This window comes from Chaetodon trifascialis, chromosome 15 (assembly GCF_039877785.1).
Source record: "Chaetodon trifascialis isolate fChaTrf1 chromosome 15, fChaTrf1.hap1, whole genome shotgun sequence".
NCBI classification, from domain to species: Eukaryota; Metazoa; Chordata; class Actinopteri; order Chaetodontiformes; family Chaetodontidae; genus Chaetodon; species Chaetodon trifascialis.
This window is the reverse complement of record NC_092070.1, coordinates 10,367,154-10,386,269: the sequence shown is the minus strand read 5'-3', so window position 1 is coordinate 10,386,269 and position 19,116 is coordinate 10,367,154. Positions and strand designations below refer to the sequence as shown.

Sequence of the window (19,116 nt, the reverse complement as noted above, 5' to 3'; positions counted from 1 at the left end):
GTGTTGAAACACCTGAGATGTAACATGTTAATTAATGAGCTTTAGAGGTGCTGGTAGATGGCTAGCGGTTTCCCCCTGTTTCCAGTCTTTATGCTAAGCTAAGCCAACTGGCCTCTGGCTGCACCTTCACATTTAACAACCAAACATTGGAGTGGGGTCGATTTTCTCATCGAACACGGCAAGAAAGCTAATTAAAAATGTGAAATCATTGCTTAAAGGACAATTCTAGAAATCCAAAATGAATTTATCACAAGTGCTAAACATATTAAGAACCACTGCAATGCAATTGCTGATGAAGAATTTGCATTTCAGGCAGTTCGAGGCTGGAGAAGAGGAGTTTGCACACAGACTGTGCGGTGTGGCCAAATAACACAGTCAGCTAACACAGAGCTGTATGTCAGTCAAGGACAATGAAGCATGTTTTACCATGGCTATGGGACTATAGGTGACAGAATATGAACCTCTCAGACTGACTACACACTGCAGTACAGTTCACACACAGACACACACACACACACACACACACACACACACACACACACACACCAGCATCATAATTAATGCTGTGTCTCCATCTAGTGGATTTTTAGGCGACACAAGCAACAGAACTGCAGTCAACAATTTAATTCCACCGAAATTTTGTGGTTAAAAAAAAAAAGCTTCCTCTGTGGTCCTGAGTCTCGGTGAGCTTGGTTGCCGATGGGACGACAAAGCAGTATGGAAAAAAAATATCAACGCGTCACATCTCCAACAGAAGAGCTGGACAAGTGAAAGCCATTATTAAGTGTTTACTGGGTGAAAACCTGGTTTGCTTTGAGCAGCCTGTCTGATGTCCCGAGTCCAAACAGGTGCACTGCTCCGAGCGTGGAGGCAGGATGCTGCCTTCAGGTGCAGGGGGAAAACTTGGAAAAAATAGCATTCATAGATATGCGAAAGCATACAAAAAAGACACAGGCCTATGGGTTTTCAGGTATTATCATAAATGTGTATCTAAGTGGTTGTGTAGATGTCGACTTATTTCTTCTTGCAGGCCTACGTAAGACTATGTTGTAGGCTATGTTATTGTTCAACATGGCATGCAAGCTAAATTATATTGCTGTGTGTCTTATGTCCCATATTTTAGGTAACTTTTCATTGTCATACACTGAAATTTCATTAAGATATTTTCTTTTTCCGACTGTGCAGAACATTTACACTATGTCACTTTATCTTTAAGTCAGACACTAAAACGTATGTGTTGTTTGCAGTACTTTAATTCGTGTCTTTTCGCCCATATGCGCTTTCGCAATTCTGACATTTCTATTAATGGTACGGTATATGTTGACAAAGCTTTTATAAAAAACTGTAAAACATATGAAAACAATCACAAGACAAATCATAAATAGCAAACGCTTAATAAAAATAATGGAAAAACAACCAATTCCTGGATCACATAAGGATTTAAAACAGTGCGGCTTTTCCAAAACATCTACACTCCGTATAAATAAACTCAATATATTTTAAGGGACGTGATAAAAGCTTAGAAGCTTAGAAGCTGGAGCGTGCGGGGATCACGTGAACGCAGCATCAGATGGTGCGTGCACTGTGCTGACGAGCCGTTGCCTGCGGAAACAGCTGGTGGTTTCTGTCAGCGGACACTTCGGCTTGAGAGCAGGACTTAAGTTCACATTAGACTCGAAACGGACTGGTTGCGCTTTGACTGGAGTCCCCGCTGCTGTTCCACCAGTCGCTGGGAAATGTCATCCCGTGAACGCCACTTTGTCGCCCAGTTGCTAATTACCGACCTAGCTTGACAGAGCACCGCCGCTCGACGCAGCCGGCTAGCAGCTGCTAACTTTGTAACGTTACTCCCATAGAAACTACCACGACTCAAGCTCTCTGTCATCGCAGGAAAAGTGACAGCTGTCGCTTTGCTGTCAGTGTGGGACGACAGGGTTATTTTGTTTAATTTCAGCATGACTCATGTTCATTATAAATTCTCCTCCAAACTCAGCTACGACACGGTGGTTTTTGACGGCCCGTACATCACGCTGAGGGATCTGAAGAGGCAGATCATGGGCAGGGAGAAGCTCCGATCCGGGGACTGCGACCTGCAGATCATAAACGCACAGACCCAAGAAGGTAATCAAAACATATGTTTGGACTGATGAGAGTGTGTTTGTCTTGGCTGTTTGAACTTTGGAAGAAAACACGTGGTCCAGGTTTGACAGCTGCCCCGGCTGAGAGGGTTGCGTCACCTCTTTCAGCTCGACGGGGGTCCAGAAAAGTCAAGCACTGACAAAAGGGTCTAATGAATGGGCCACATTCCTGCTGCATGGCCGCCTCACGCCCTTCATTAAACGGCCTGATGGTGGTGGATCGGTGGCATGCATGTAAAAGTCCCAGCGTGAGATGTGGGATAAAAATAGCAAAGGTAGGGTAGAAGTCATGACCATAAGACTAAAGTGGAGCCACATACACACAGACACACACACATATGAAGATCATCAATAAAGGGATCATTGGTGATGAAAATTTGCTACAATAAAGGCAAGATATAAATTAAAGGGAGGCAGAAGGAACGGGAGTGACTTGCAGGTCAAACATGATAATCATGACTTCTAAGAACTGCCTATAATGAGTCAATATCCTACAGATAAGATCTGAACACCCATCATATGCTGCATGATTTTCCACTGCAAAATGAGATGCTTTGTAGGAGAAAAGAAAGTAAAAGTCAGTGATTGGGAGTAATGAAAGAGCATGGGCTCAGGCTGTAAAATTAATATTCAGTCTTTATTTTCTTGCTTAAAAAAGGTGAATAATCGCATTTAAGCATTTTGTATCACGGACATCATCCACGAGCAATTACATGTATATCTAGAGCTAAACAGCAAACAGTTGATAGTAGCCAATCAACAGAAACTTGCTGTTTTTTAAGCAAAAAGGCCAATATTTCACTTGTTCCAGCCACTCAGATGTTGGCTTTTTAAGACCACCTGTGTATGATAGTAAACTGATTATCTTTGGATTAATCAGTGAATCAGGAAAACAGATTGAGCGATAATGAAACGAATCTTCAAGTGCAGCCGTAGATTTGTCAAGAAGAAAATCTCAGTAACCCTAAAGATGAGCGATGCTCTGATGACGATGAACTTTCTCCGTCTGTCCCCATCAGAGTACACAGATGATGAAGGTCAAATCCACAAAGGCTCGTCTGTCATCGTGAGGAGAATCCCCATCATCAGACCCAAGTCCAGCTCCAACAGCAAGACCCACAATGTGTAAGTGTCCTGTTATTTGGTCCAGCTCGTGCTGTAGCTGAATACCTGCCACTGCAACGTCTGCGACCAAGAGCCGCCACCTGGCACCTGCACGTCCATGTTTACTGATGTCGCTAATGGAGTGTTGGCTTGTACAGCCGCTCACTGAGTTTAGATCGTTTTCATATAAAAACAGACTTGGTTCAGGATGTTATGTTTTCATTTTGTCGTCTTCTGCACAGTTAATGTCCTAGATCAGAGGCTCTTATTAGATTAACATGATGTAGGTGTGTTTTTATTTTGAGCAGCAGCGTGTGTTTGCAGGTAGAGGACCACAGTGGGGAAGAAAACAATGCTCTGAACACCCTCGTGAAGAATACATGTCTCGCATTTCCAGGATACAATAAGCTCACAGGAAAAATGACGAGAGTAGAGCTGTAACTCCGTGGTGACGTTCAACAGGGATTACTCAGATATTAGTCAGGCTTACACAGGAGAGCCAGCGGTGGGGTTGGTTTTATGCATGGAAAGCAGGAAAAGACCTCACTGGAACAGGCTGGTGGTCATGTGATTAGCCCCGTCAGCAGCATGCAGACGGGTGGAGAGGTATGAGGGCCACAGAGTGGTGTAGCTCTGCGCACAAGATTAAATGCAGCAAACTAACTCTCGGTCATTCCCTCGCCTTCACAGTGCTTCGGTTTTAAACTTGAGATGTTAAAAGTGGCTCTTTGTGGATGTCGCTGCCATTTTTGGACCCCCATTTGATCGTTCAGCGGGTTAAGTGTGTTAAAATGGAAGGATATTGTCTGTGTGAAGTTGTGCAAGTAAAATGTCTTCTTGGTTGAAGAAAAACGTTGGTAATTTCATCACCAGTCTTTGCTTCTGGAGAGATGAATTATCCCGGACGACTGGCTTAAACATGATTTCCTCTTTTCGTTTCAGTGAGCGGTCGGACGTCCAGCTTCATCACACCTCTGGGGCCGTCAAAGCAGTACGTAACCAAATCAAATCCCACTGCACTTCTTTTCCTGCAGCTCCACTAAACACACACATCACTAACAAAGCCAAATGTCTGTCTTTAAACATTAGGTGAGCGCACACTTATGCTACGGTTGGTTTAAACAAATGAGACCACAAGCTAAATGATCGAAAATCTCGGTTTCCTCTACTGCAGCTTAAGTTCCTGTTGCAAAGCAGAAGTGGTGCTCAGTATTTGATTTACAAAGAGCTGCTGCTCTTAGATGAATCCCACTTTACAATAACCATAAATGAATAAAAAAATAAAAGTTGTATTTGCAGTTCAACTGTATACAAGTTTACAGACTAATTAGGCTATATGCTTAACCACAAGCATAGCCATAAAGACTGTGTGTCTATTCCCTCTAATAAAAGCTCTCAGCTGTTAATTTAACCACCCGCTGTGTCACCAGTCAATGTTCATTATTGAAGATCATTCAGTATCTATCTGTCAGTGTGGGGAGCTGCTCGGGCGGGTCAGACCTTATCATGCAGGCCAGCTATTCACAGCTGATAAACCCAACTGTTGCCTTATGATGCTGGCACTGCTGGCAATCATTGTCCAGAAGTCTCCTCTCCATGAGCTGCTGCAGCACTCGCACAGATATCGTTAGCATTTGGAGGCGTACACGCATGTTTTACCCCGCAAAAACAAACAAAAACAATGGTATTGAGTATATTGAAAGTAAGTCTCAAAGAGCCCACAGTTATCTGAAAAGTAGTGCAGCCAGACTGAAAACTAGTACATTTGTCTGGATACAAAGAAATTCTGCTTTCAGCAGAGCAGTTTTGTGCTCGTCAGTGTCGCTCAAACAGCTTCACAATTCTAGAAATTCTGGTTTCAAGCATTAAGTTACCCAGAACCAGAAATAAAGTCTCAGTAAGAGCTTCTAATATCGTATTCGGATAATTAAGTAGGAAAAAAAGCTTGTAACGGGTGAAACGCCCTGATGTAAAAGATTAAAAACGAGCATATATTGCATTGATTTAAGATATTTCCTCTTACATTTAGCTTTTTGCAGCATCTTAGCCTCGTTTAATAGCCGTGCCGCCTGTGCAGATCTAAGACTTTAAATTACATTCAAGGCAGTTTTTTTTTTAATTAGTGTATTGGCTCTTAGTCAGTGCCCAGAGAGGATTGGATCCGGAGTTGAATGTGTCAAAATGAATAATCCAGCACCAGGATAATCTAAACCTACAGAGAACTCTGCACTTAACGCCAAGCAAACTCTTCCAATTCAGTCAAGATATGAATGTCTTCGAAGAATTTGAGATAAAACCTACGCAGGAATATCACCAGAACCTCTTTTACTTCAGAGAAAGAACCATCAATAATTATATTCTTCAGGCTGCGTTTATAGTGTCTTATCTTTAATGAAAACAAGGAGGAATACCTCTCTTAAACCCTCTCCGTTGTTCCTTTATGCTGAACTCTTGTAGTGCAGGTTTGTTTATGACCCTGTAAACTAACTCAAACACGTCTCAAAGGCTTTGACTTGCTGCAGTCTGAATTAGAGTGCACTGACCTGACCTGATTTTGTCTCTGGTTTCTCAGTAGGAGAAGTGTCTGCCACTCTTCTTAGTGCTTTGAGTCTGTTGGACTACAGTTTTGTCTTTTTCTATCAATAAAGTCGTTTGTATGAAGCTGTCTTATGTATTGATTATGTGTTTGACTTCACTGGAGAGAAAGACGCTGATACGCACCCACGGTTGATATGTCACCTCTGATAACACACTTCTGGGGGGCCATCTGTATCTGTCAGGATTGGACGTTGATCGATGGTTAAAATCTCATGTCCACATTTTTCCCTTTCAGCAAAGACAATTTGAGCTGAAAAATAATGGTACACGGACTGGAATCAGAAAATCCACATCTTAGAAAGGGTTACAATCAAGGTGGCAGAGGCAGAGATATCCTGACTTTTAGTCCCCAGTATGGCTCAAGCTCCAGAAACACTGAATCCTACATTCCCACAATTGATAGCCTCTTTAATTGGATTTGGCTGAGCTTTATTAAAACCAGGCATGAAGGTCTGGCATACTGCCATCAACACTATTATGTGACGCAGTCATATTACTCCAGCACACTGGATTTTAAATGAAAGCATTGAGGTTTGAAGTGGCAACTTTAAGCTTTAAAATGCATTATATTTATTATGTATGAATACATGTGTGTATATTTGGCTGCACAAGGTTTTTCTGAATCTTGTTAAATATGAGTCAATATAAAGATCACTAGTCCCAATACTTGATCCTCACTGACTCACGAGTAAAATCTGTAAATGTAGCAAAGCTGACAGACTGGAAGTAATCCAAAAACACGTGCTGTTATCATTTGCTTATGTCTGCAACCACTGAGGCTGTTCTCAGGCACAGCTGTGCTTTGAGCTAAATGCTAATGTCAGCGTGCTAGCATGCTCGCAGTGACAATGCTTACATGCTGATGTTAAGCAGGTATAATGCTAACCATGTTCAATATGCTAGTGTAGCTTGGAAGCATGCTAATATTTGGTAACTAGCACTAAACACAGCTGAGGCTGTGGAAGGCAACGTGAATGTCTACTAGATTTCATGGCAGTCCGTTCAGTAGTTGTTGAGATATTTCTGTCTGGACCAAACCAACAGACAGACAGACAGACAGACTCAAAGTCTTGAGCACCTGTTTTCAGATAAGGCAGATTTCTTTAGTTCCCCTGAGGTGCAACAAAGTAAGAGTTGATCCATTGTTCCTGAAACCTCCTCCTCAACCATACAGCGTTTTTATCAAGGTGGTGTCCACATTAAGCTGCCAAATTGTCCACCAAAATTGCTAACTTTAGCTAACAGCGCTAGCATTGATGACAGAACTTAACACCTGCAACACTCGCGAGATGCCAGTAGTTGCCATGCATCCAGTAGCTTTCTCCAAGTTCAGGAGGCCAAACAAAAGGTTTCTGCGGGCCACCACTGGCCCGCTGGCCACACTTTGACAACCTCTGCCTTATCTGTTCCTGCACATCAGTGGAACAAACCCAGTACAAACAAGAAAGAACCGAGGCGATAGGAAGCACTAAGGGAGACTTAAGACGTGAGAGGAAAGACATTTTTTATCCAACAAAATGCTGCCTTGACAGGTGAATTTTCCTGGGGAGCTTTATGTTGTTGGCTTCTTCATTTTCAGTGTAGCAAGTTTGGAAGGATGAGAATTGAGTTGGCAGGAGGTGCTGAGGCAGTAATCCTGGGATGAGGACAGACATTTGTTGTCCACTCTGTATGAAAATCACTGCTGGGTGCTGCTGTCAATTTTATCTCCCCTCAAAAGGTTATGAAAGTGGAAATTTGACATAGAGCGGTTATTCCTGTGTTACCGTGGAAATCACCAGTGGTACCAGGATTAAAGCATTAAGTTTATCAGGACAAACAGAGGAAAACGTGTATGTGTGTCTTGTGGTCAAACTTCAAAGTGATTCTTTTCCAATAGATATAAACACTGAACTCTCAATCATCTCCCAAGACATGTAGCCTGGAGGCTTTCGCCACTTCATCAGTGAAACTGATTTTATGTTTAACTCTAACAGATGGATGGTCAGAGTTCCTCCAGAGCCACACGCCTTTTCTCCAAGGTATGCTCGCCTTTCTTTTCTTCATTATCCAGCTTTTACATACTTACCATGAATCATGTGAGTCACTGATGCTCGTGTGTGTGTGTGTGTGTGTGTGTGTGTGTGTGTGTGTGTGTGTGTGTGTGTGTGTGTGTGTGTGTGTGTGTGTGTGTGTGTGTGTGTGTGTGTGTGTGTGTGTGTGTGTGTGTGTACATGCAGATGGCCAACCTAGCTGACGCGGATGTGCCAGAGGAGGATAAGCTCAAAGTCATCTTAAATCAGTGCACCTTTGACTCCATGAAGTGAGTCACTTCTGTAATGCTTTCAAATCTCCTTCATCCCCATTTCTGTCTTCGTAGCACCTCTCTCCACCTGTTCTTTTCCTTTTCTTAAATTCTGTCTCTCCATACTCTGATCTCACTTTTTCTCTCTTGACTTTCACTACTTTGCTCCATCTTCACCCCCACCCATATATATTTTATTTATTTTTCATTCGCTTTCAGTCTCCCTGCTTTTTGATAAATTTTAATCTTTTTTCCTCTCTCTCTAGTTACAACAAGAAGTCTGGTGCTGTTCTTCCAGCGAACTACACCTGTTATCGCTGCGGACTTGCTGGACACCACATCAGGAACTGTCCCACCAGCGGGGTAAGAGCAGAACAAGCGAGGCAGTTTCTGTTTGTCTTAGCCTTTCTGTTATCCACTACCAGACTTATTTGCGTGTGCCAACGTGTACTTAAGTGTTGACTGTAAGCCTAACATTAAATGTCGGTGCGTGTGTGTTTGACAGCAAGATAAAAGTTCCGAGGCCCCTCTGAGATTGAAGAAAAGCACAGGCATCCCTCGTTCCTTCATGGTGGAGGTGGACGATCCCAACATAAAGGGAGTCATGATGACCAACTGTGGACATTACGCCATCCCTGCCATACATGCGTGAGACAAAAGAGTCGATGTTTGTGTGTCTTTTGTTTAAAACCAATGATTTGGCTTTTTGGGAATTTCACTTGTTAGCCTTTTTTTTTCTGAGAAGTAGATGAGAAGATCAATACCGCTTTCATATCTGTCCATTTAATGTAAGGCTATGGCCAACAGGCTGTTAGCTTAGCATTAAGACAGGAATACGCTAACCTGTCCAAAGGTAACACATTCCACCAAGTAGCACCCCTAAGGCTCACTAATTCACATCTGGTTTCTAGCCTTTATACTAAGCTAAGCTAACCAGCTGCTGGCAGTAGCCAGTATAGTTAAGATGTAGACTTGAGAATGGTCGTAATCTTCTCATCTAACTGAGAAGAGAAGAATGCGTGACAAACATAACCAAGCATTTCACTGTTACCTCCCACCTGAAAGTACTTAAATCACTAAAAATGTTGCCACGCTCCTAGATATACCCCCTGCCCTTTGAAATGTTTTGGTCACTTGAAAGTTAATTATTACACTTGTTTTAAGATCCTGTGCTAAATAATTACTGGTGTTAATTTATCATATCTGAGGCAAAGCCAAGCAACAGGAACCATTTAAATATGCTGAGTCAAAAGCAACTAGATTCACTGCTGCAGACCTGCAGAGGCAAAACCCTTGTAGATATTCTGTGGCCTGGATAACTTTGAAAAACTTTATAAGCACCAACTTTATCTCATCACCAACTTTCTCATTTAAAGTCACTCTGGTTAAAGGCATTTGCTAAACACATAGAACTCAAAGGTGAATCCCTGTCTGTCTGTAGTAAGGCGTACGCCATTAGCAAGAAGGAGAAGCCTCCGTTTGAGGAGCAGCCCCCCAAGTCAGAAGACAAGGAGGATCCTGTTCCCGACGAACTCCTCTGTCTGATCTGTCATGACCTGCTGAGCGACGCTGTGGTCATACCCTGCTGTGGAAACAGCTACTGTGATGACTGTGAGAGTCTGACCCACACACACACACACACACACACACACACACACATAGATAAACACACATAGATAAACTTAGTGTATGTGTACTTGCTGTGCTTTAAAGAACCTCTGCTTTACTTGGTAACTTCCAAGATAAAAGAACCTGTTAAACTCTATAACTGATTAAGATTCTGAATAATTAAATGTGTAACTATTCAAACACATAAAGTATGTAAAGGTTAATACAAACGATAGCTGCTAAAGCTGTTCCATTGTTAATATTAGCACATTTACACTTCTAAGGGTGCTGTGTTTGTTCCTCACTCTGATATTTCCTTTCCAACCATCTGTGTCTCAGGTATTCGCACCACCCTGCTGGATTCAGAGGAACATGTCTGCCCCACTTGTAGCCAATCGGATGTCTCCCCTGATACCCTGATAGCCAATAAATTTCTCAGACAGGTGAATTGACAAACGAATGGGAAATATGTGTGGATGTGGGTGAAAGAAAATGATTTGTTTGACCATTATTGTTTCTACCCACACAGGCTGTGAACACTTTTAAGAAAGAGCGAGGCCACACTAAAAGTCTGAGAGGAGGGTGTGGTACCTCCCAATCCCAAAATCCCACCCCGACGCCGAGCCCTGTTCCCGCCCCGCCACCTCGCACCGTGCCGAGCCAGCCTCCGAAGCCTTACCAGTCAGCCCGCAGCCAGCAGGTGAGTCTCATAATGATGAGTTTCAAAGAAAGCACAGCACAGTGCCTCTGTGACTCAGGAGCAAACAGAGTAATTACTGTTTTCTTTTCACAATCAGATCTTTGTCAGCTTTCAGAGCAAAAAACCATTGAGACAACTGTCAGAAAGGACAATAAACTGACAAGAAATGTGCATGTTTCTTGTGTAGATGTTATTTGTAATTACTCACGCCTCGACTAGAAGTTTGCCCTGAAATTGCCCTTCTTCTCTTGCTTGTTCTGTCACATTCTGATCGCTGCTGTGCTCTTCTGTAGGACCCGCTCGTGCACTGCTCACAGGCTGCAGACAGGCCGTTGTCGCCTCAGGTGTGTGGTGCTCCTTTCACAGTGGCAGGCGCCACCCCTGCTTCCAGCACACCGAGCACGTCCCTCCAGCCTGCGCAAAACCACCTGCAGCTGTTTGACAAGTAAATTCACTTCGGGATGCAGTGTGTGTGGGTGGTGCTGGTGGTGTTTGTTCCCTCATTTGCATCTGCTGGCTGACATGGTCGTGGTACCATGAAGTTATTCATTTTGGAAGCTGTAATCCTCTTCTGTTTTATTTCTGGCAAAGTAGATGCTCAAGGAGAGTTTGCCTCTGTGGATACAGCCTTCAAGTACCCGCAGAAACTGAACATTTGGTGCCATCTCTGATCAAATATGGCGCCATGGATTTGAGCTTGGAAGAACTTGTAAACAGTCACACTGATGTGGTTCTGTGGTCTATCTGCTGTTTATTCAGAGAGCCTGAAGAGAAGACCGAGGATCACTCATCGGCTGCTGCCCCTTCTGTGCTGGTTTCACACAAAGACCCTGCTGCTGCCACGTCACAGCTGATACCAGTGGTGAGGACACACACGCACACACAGACACAGACCAATGACTGTAAATAAAGATGGACAATGCTCCTCCACTTCCTCCCACTGTACATAAAGTGAGCCAAAAGCCGGATACAGGTGTCATCTACCATCTTGTGCTGGTGACATCATTTGGATCATCTGTCTCTATAGACATTGACACAGACATGCTAACTCCATTCTCTATATGAAATCTGTCATGTTTGCTCAGGTTAACCACTCTCCAGCAGTAGAGCAGCCCCAGACAGTCAGCAGCAGTCAGAATCTGCAGCTGGCCTCCTCAGGTGAGTGACTAAGACTCAATGACTCTTTCTTTCTATTCGTTATCCTGTAAAACCATTTTTCCCATGAATCCACAGGTCCAGCTCCAAGACACTCTGGGCCATTGACATGCTGGAATAGGTCAGTGTGTGTGTTTGTTTAGGTGAAAGTCTGTATTTTCTCTATCTGCTGTTTGAAGACGATGATATAATGCCTTCTCTCCCCCACAGCTCCTCCTCCTCAGGTTGTCCCACCAGAGGCTGGAGTGAATCCAACACCCTGCAGCCTCCTCCCTCCTCTGCTTCCTCCTCGTATCCAGCAGCTCCTCCACCTCTCTTTCCCTCCCCCCATTTCCACACATTTCTCTCCACTCAGCAGCCTCTCAGCTGTTACCCCCCTGGATACCCACCTGCCACGCCCGTCTGGACATTCCCACCCCCCCAGAGTGCCCCCATCCCTTCCCTCTGCTCCCCTGCCTCCGCCTCCCTCATCCCCAAGGAGTGGTACCTGCATCAGAGAAAGAAGGAAAGGTAAATGAAACACTTTTCTTTCTTCAAGCTGTTATAGACCTCCTCCTGTGTTGAGGGATGGTTTCTTTATTTTTACTCAAATACCCTCCTTCTCTTCTCTCACAAACCAGATTACAGAATGGAAAAGTAAAACAGTTTACTTTGTGTGTTGGACTCCCATCAGATTTTGAAACAGCTGCAGATGTATTGTAGGATGAGTGCAACATACTGATAATAATATGAAGTATAGACCTGCCCTCAGTTACTACCGCCCTCCTCTGCCACACAGGTCACCTCACGGAGGATCGGCCTACAGACGCTCCTCCTCTCGATCTAATTCAAAGTCGTCCAAGTCCAAGTCTTCTCGCTCCTACTCTCGCTCATCAAGCAGGTCCAGATCCCGATCTCGGTCCAGATCCCAAGGCAGATCAAGGTATTTTGTGGCTTTTTTCAAAGTTTTCTGTTTGTTTGTTTGTTCATTTGGTCTATTACAGTTATTGTTTTGCCCTCACTCTCTGGTACTCACCTGCAATGCACATATTATAGCCCCACCGATACTGGATTTTGAGGCCGAGACTAATATTGATGTATCAGGCCAAAATCATTTATTTTTACATTAACACTTAACATGGGCAGCATGGTAGTGTGCATGCCTCGCAGCAAGAAGGTTGCCGGTTCTTCACGTGCATGTGTGGGTTCTCTCCGGGTACTCCGGCTTCCTCCCACTGACCAAAAACATGCTCAATAGGTTGATTGGTGACTCTAAAATTGCCCCTAGGTGTGAGTGTGAATGGTTGTTTGTCTTGTGTGTTGCCCTGCGATCAACTGGCGACCAGTTCAGGGTGTACCCCGCCTCTCGCCCGTTGACAGCTGGGATAGGCTCCAGCCCCCCCGCAACCCCCGAAAGGGATAGGTGGTATAAAAAAATGGTTGGATGGATGGATTAACACATAACATAACCAACAGATCATTTCAGATCCATACTGAGCTGGACATTTTACAGTTGAATAATCAACTCGTCAGCACTCTCTGGTGGACAAACTATGTAATTGTGACTTTTTAAATTACCTCAAACCTAGTTTGGCGTTTCCGTGCTCCAGTTCCTGGTTCCTTATCGGCCATCATACTCATAGTTGAGCTTCAGGTTTTTATCAAGGTTGCTGTGACTGATGTGACGTTCAGGAGGAATAAACCAGTGTGGTGGGATGGGAAATAGAGCTAGAGATGACTCAAGCAAAAACTAAGCAGTGATGCCTTAAAATGCATATGAAATATGACACGTCTCAATATTTTCTCTTTTTTCCCAGGCCTCACTCACCTTATGCCCACCACAGAGACCTCCACACCCGCTCTCATTCCTCCTACTCCTATAGCTATGGTTACAAACGCTCCCCTACACCGTCCTCGTCATCTTCACCTCGAGCGGGTTACCGCTCCAGGTCCAAGTCACCGTCGGATCGCCGCAAAAACAGCAATCATGGTCGGCATCGCAATAAGAAATCCACTTCGAGCAGCTGTAGCTCCAAGAAGCGAGAGGGATGCTCCCAGAGTGAAGCGGGAGGCTCAGGGGGGAGTGCAGACAGTTACCTGTATGCTCAGCATGCAAATGAAAGCAGCAGCCTGGAGCTGGACAGAGAGCGCTATCTGAAGTGGAAAGGGGAGTACGAAGAGTGGTGTGAGAAATATTTTAACAGCTATGTCAGCCACTTCCACCACCTGCCTCCTCCACTCCTCAGTCTTCCTCCCTCTCCTCTTCCTCAGTGGGGGGACAAAGAGGGCAGCAGAAATCACTCAAAAGCTAATTCGGAATTTTGTAACCAACTCCAAGGTAGACGCACTGCCCGGATGGACGGGCGCTCCCCTCCATCGCAGTCATCCAGTGACAGCCGCTCCCCTCCGTCTCAGTCTTCAAGTGACAGTCGCTCCACGCCATCTCAGTCATCGAGTGACAGTCGCTCCTCTCCGTCTCATTCGTCCAGTGACAGCCACTCCCCTCCCTCGCAGTCGTCCAGCGACGGTCACTCTGCTCAGTTGGAAGACGGTGCTCAGCCGAGGGCATATCAGCGGAGGCTCGCTGAGAAGAACAGCCGCCTGCCAATCACTCTTACAAAGGCCAGTAAGGAAGCAGAAGTGCAGGAAGGAAGACAAGACGACAAGGAAAAGCCCAGCACCTTGAAACATGAGCAAAAGAGCGTTAAGAAACACGAGGAAGGTAAAGAGCAGTCTTCATCCCCTGATGCTGCAGACTGCAGAAAGGACAGGAGGAGGCATAACACTGCACCAGATGCCTGCAAGGACAAAACCACTGCCAGCGAGGCCTTAAAGTCAGTCCAACCACTCGTGAAACGTGATAAACATTTGGATAAAGACAACAAAAGAAAGAGCGGAGAACAAAGGAATTTGGAGAAGGAGAGAGGATGGAGAAGAGGCAAACATTCAGACTCCAGGCAGGATGCAGAGAGACGGCACAAAGACAAGCCCAGCAAAGGGGCAGGCAGGGTGGATACAGACAGATACAGAAGCCCTGGAGGCAGCAAAGCTTCTGACTCAAGATCAGAGAAGGATAGAAAAAGAAAAGGAGAGGACGTGGAGAGAAGTTCTGTCAAGGCTCAAAGCAGCAAATGCCTGAAAACAAAACTCACAGAGGTCCCTGAAACCCACAAGAGTGAATCCCCAAGTCCATTTGAGAGAAAGAAGGCAAAAACGGAGAAGAAAACACAGCCTCTGACAGAGAGAGACATCTGGGAGGAAGGGATAAAGGTGAAACCACAGAAGAAGATAAGCATTAACATCAACCTGGATGGAAAAAGGATGGAAGAGAAAACTGAAAAACAGGAGCCGTCTTATTTCGAGAGCATCATGGGAAAAACAAAGGAAGAAAGTGAGCAGGCTGGCATTGGAGAGGAGGAGAAGTTAAACAGAGGAGGTACAGGGGTTGATGGAAATGAAAAGAATGAATCCGGCAGAGACCAGAAAGGTGGGTCTGAAGAAAAAACAAAACCAGGTGAAGGAGAGGCAAGACCCATATGGGAGAAAGTTACCTCCAAAGATGATAAGAGAGAGATGAAGAAGAAAAAAGGAGGAGGGAAGAAAGAGGGCAGAGAAGAGGAGGACTTTGACTTATGGCATTGCGCCCTGAGTGGAGTGGAGGAGGAGAAGGAGGGCAGTGAAAAACAGTGGGAGCAACGAGACAGGATGGAGGCCAGCAAAGAAGAGGTGAGAAATGACAAGAGAAGGAGCGTGACGGGAGGAAAGGAAGAGGAGAGGAGAGTGAGGAAGGATGGCAGAGGACAAGGTCTGGGAGAGTTAGTCGCGGGTTCCCAAAAGGAGATACCAGAGGGAGAAAGCACGCGCAAGGAAAGTAAAGCAAACCGGCCGGAGGAGGAGCTGATGGAGTGGAGGATGAGGAGAGAAGACACGGCGAGATCCAAGGCAGAGAGGAGCAGAAATGAGAGCCTCCATGATGGACCAAACAGCACAGGGGATGATGGCAGGTCAGAATATCACTGCTTTATTCTTTATGCTTCTTCTTCCTCCATCGCACTCTCCAACACTCAACACTGATTCTGATGAACGACACATTTCCTGTGACTGCCTCACAACGAAAACGAGCCCGTGTTAGTATGACAGAGTGTGGCGTTATGTGTGCGCGTCAGCAGTGTTTGTGTAGTTCTGCTCACTGCCAAAGGGGGGAGACAAAAGTTCTGCACTGCAGGTTTAAGATTACCAAAGTGTGTTTCATGAAAGCCTTTTTTGGAAGTTGAGATAAGTGCTGACTTCAAGTCTGTGCTTACTTTTAAATGCAGCAGCTATGAGGAGCATCAGGAGAAGAAGACGTTGGTGAAAAGTCTGGAGGAGTACAGCCAGAGCAGAGCGGCATGCAGAGAGGACGAGCTCATACTCATACAGGTGTGTCCGTCAGCGCTGCCCGTGGACCCCGATCATGTCGGGTGCCACCAGAGCATTTTAAATGTGTGGAGGGAACCACATCATGACTCACGGGAAAGGAAATAAAACATGTGTATAATATAAATTAACACTTATTTGTGTTTTGTATGATTTTTATTTGGCTTGTGTAATCATTCAGTGGTTGAACCGCAGGGCGCTTTGTTGAAGTACAGCGCTCATACATGCGTGCACAGGCAAAAAGTGCATGTTATCTCAGTCACGCCTTCACTCTCTGTCTCAGGTCCCTCGCTCCAAATGGGAGAAGGAAGAATTTGAGGAAGAAGAGCAGGATGAAGGACAGATCAAAGTCGAAATGGATTATCTCGCAGCGTTTCTGCCGTCATCATCCGTGTCTGTGACAGCAGAGACGCCAACCGGGAATGAAAAGCAGAGACAGAGAGAAATAGAGAGAGACGGGGCCAGTGCGATGACGAGAGGAAAGGACAGTTCACAAAGAAGTGTGGCTCCCTCTAGTGGCAAAGACAGACCTGACAGCGCCTTGTCCACAGAGAGAAACAAGGAGAGAAGGATGAAGATGGAGAGACCGAGGGACAAAGAGAGGGAGAGCGAGAGACAGAGAGACAGAGAGAGGGAGAGCGAGAGACCAAAGGACAAAGAGAGGGAGAGTGAGAGACCGAGGGACAGGCAGAGAGAGAGTAAAACATCAAAAGAGAGAACAAGAGACAGAGAGGAGAGGAGAGAAAAGGAGAGAGAGGGGCGACACAGCAGCAATGGCTCTGTCCAAAAGAGGAATCTCCCCTCCTCCTCTCACTCCTACACTTATTCAACATCACATGACACAGAGAGGAGAGACAGGCAGCGAGGGGACGACCAGGGCAGCAACAAGAGTTCCTGCTCTCCCAGTGGGAAATCCTCCAGTGGCAGGAGCTGGGAAAGCAGCTCCATAAACAGAGCTGCCGAACTGCCAAACAAAACATGTGGGAACACGTTACATGATTTGAAATTAGCAGACAGGTACCATTCCCACAGCTACCACAATCCCCAAGATCCATCAGGCAACCACAGACAGCAAGACAGACCTCTAGGGACCCACCAGTCACCACCTTCCTTCTCCCGTAGCTGGGGTAAAGAGAGAGACCTGCCACCCTCCGAATCCTCTGGAGGGTCAGAGCTCAGCAAGCCCAGAATGAGCAGCCCCGCTCGGGAATTAAGAAGAAGTAGAAATGACAGAGTAGAAAAGGGAGAGTGGAAGCGAAACAAGGTGGATAAAGGAATAAAAGAGGGCAAAGGGGAGAGAGAAAATCAAGGGGTGTTGGCTGAGAGAGACAGAGGTAGTCGATGGGAGGATGAGGCCGATAAACTGGAAGGACAGACCAGGTGGGAGGGAGGGAGAGAGCTGGAGGAAGGGCAGAGGCCCAGCAGCAACAGCGTCTCAGAGAGCAGTGGCGACGAGAGGAAAAAAGAGTGGAAGCAAAAACAAAAGAAGCACAAGAAGGCGAAGAGACCACCTGCCCCGGAGCTGCTGGAGGAAGGGGAGCTAAGGAAACACACAGCCAAGAAGTCAAGAAAGGGCAGAGATGGAAGTGAAGAGGAGAGCAGTGGTGGAGAGGTGGACCACAAGTGGAAAGATGACCACGCTAAGCTCTGCTCCCTTATTTTGACCGCCATGGGACAAAAACGGAAATGTATTGACTGATGTTTTTCCTTTTTCTGTCCAAAAAGTGCCTGAATTTATTTTTTGACTTCATTTTTTTTCTGCCCAGGGTACTTTTTGTGTCACCTTATGTCAGATATGCATCATCCAAAATCAAAGCGAACAAATTGTGAGGGGAAAGCACTTTATACTATATATGAAATGAATGTGAATGAAAACTAATGTGAAACCTTTGACCTCTTGAATTACTGCAAGGTCGAGGAGCGTGCACATGCTCACAACATGCACTTGCTCAGGACTGCCACCAACTATGGTTTATGTATCGAACCTAAAATGACACAGCTTGCATGAATCTTACATTTTGACGGCGGATCAGTCGGTATAATTTAATTTGCTTCACTCAGGAGCCCAGGAGTGCTTATAGAGGATTAATGAAAAGAGATTGTTATTCATTTAAAACATATTCTGTGAATATTTATGATTTTGAACCTCTGTTGTATTCTGTTTTTCTTTTTAATTTTTTAAATGTTTGATTGAGAAACATCTGCTGGCTCGATAAAGAATTTGTCAGAGGAAATTTGAGTTTTTCCTGTTTTGAAGGAATTAAAAAGAAACGTCTATGAAATGTTTTGGTGTGTTTTTGCTGTCTAGGTGACATGTCGTCTGCTGCTGTTGCACAATCATGACAGTTAGTTTGATTTCTGGAAAAAAAAAAAAAAAAAAAAAAAGACTCAAATTAGCAAAATGTTAGCGTGCTAACAGCCTAAATGAACAATTCTCACCCACCAAATTCATTAATGATCTAATGGTCATTTCAGTGTCCAGCTCCCCTTAAATCACTTGGCTTACAGGAATTCTGTGGTCCGTCAGAGCCGTCAGGACGGTTTCAATTAAAGCAAAACTCCAACCACAATCTCATATTTCCATCATAGTTTATATTCTAACTCTATAAAGATTATAATCTCCAAAGCAGTAGAAACAGATGTCATATTCAAGTAGTGAAGTTAAACTATAAAGTAGTTTAAAACAGAGAAGAAGTGAAGTAAATGGTAAATGGACTGTGTTTGTATAGCGCTTTCCCAGTCTGACAACCATTCAAAGTTCAGCATGCGAAGGTATATACAAAACAATCTGAGTTCGCTGTCCTCATTTACAGCTTGTCTTCTTGTTTAAATGGCAAGTTAGCATAGCAGATAGTGGAAAGAGCGACTCAGGAGACCGCTGTGAAACCAGAAGTCAAGTTTGACTGATTATTTGAGCCCATGATCTCCTCCAAAGTGGTTTTGTTGCCTAAAAGCTGCGACCCTTTCACAATGTTAACCGTGTGTTAGAGAGGCTTTTTGGCAGCAAGCCCTCCAGGTAAACTTCTCCAGGCATCAAATGTGGATCAGTCAGAGCTATAGGTCAGGATACATCCATCCATTATCTATACCGCCTATCCCTTTCGGGGTTGCGGGGGGCTGGAGCCTATCCCAGC

General features: G+C 44.9%; 1 protein-coding gene across 1 annotated transcript; it reads left to right on the top strand.

Moving 5' to 3' along the window:
• Window positions 1–1,581: 1,581 nt before the first annotated feature.
• On the top strand, window positions 1,582–18,261 carry LOC139344061 (E3 ubiquitin-protein ligase RBBP6-like). Its single transcript, XM_070981982.1, has 19 exons — window positions 1,582–2,121; window positions 3,158–3,263; window positions 4,185–4,233; window positions 7,817–7,861; window positions 8,060–8,142; window positions 8,391–8,487; window positions 8,630–8,772; window positions 9,566–9,735; window positions 10,072–10,175; window positions 10,262–10,432; window positions 10,726–10,877; window positions 11,192–11,294; window positions 11,518–11,590; window positions 11,666–11,708; window positions 11,798–12,097; window positions 12,366–12,509; window positions 13,384–15,570; window positions 15,883–15,985; window positions 16,266–18,261. Exons 1-19 carry the CDS (start codon window positions 1,956–1,958, stop codon window positions 17,679–17,681), a joined length of 5,655 nt encoding a protein of 1,884 aa, XP_070838083.1. The 5' UTR covers window positions 1,582–1,955; the 3' UTR covers window positions 17,682–18,261.
• The last annotated feature ends 855 nt before the right edge of the window (window positions 18,262–19,116 follow it).

Coding starts and splice junctions, on each gene's coding strand:
- LOC139344061 (XM_070981982.1), top strand. CDS start 1,956: ATGACTCATGTTCATTATAAATTCTCCTCCAAACTCAGCTACGACACG. Junction 10,176..10,261: donor CCAATAAATTTCTCAGACAG/GTGAATTGACAA, acceptor CTACCCACACAG/GCTGTGAACACTTTTAAGAA. Junction 12,098..12,365: donor CATCAGAGAAAGAAGGAAAG/GTAAATGAAACA, acceptor TCTGCCACACAG/GTCACCTCACGGAGGATCGG.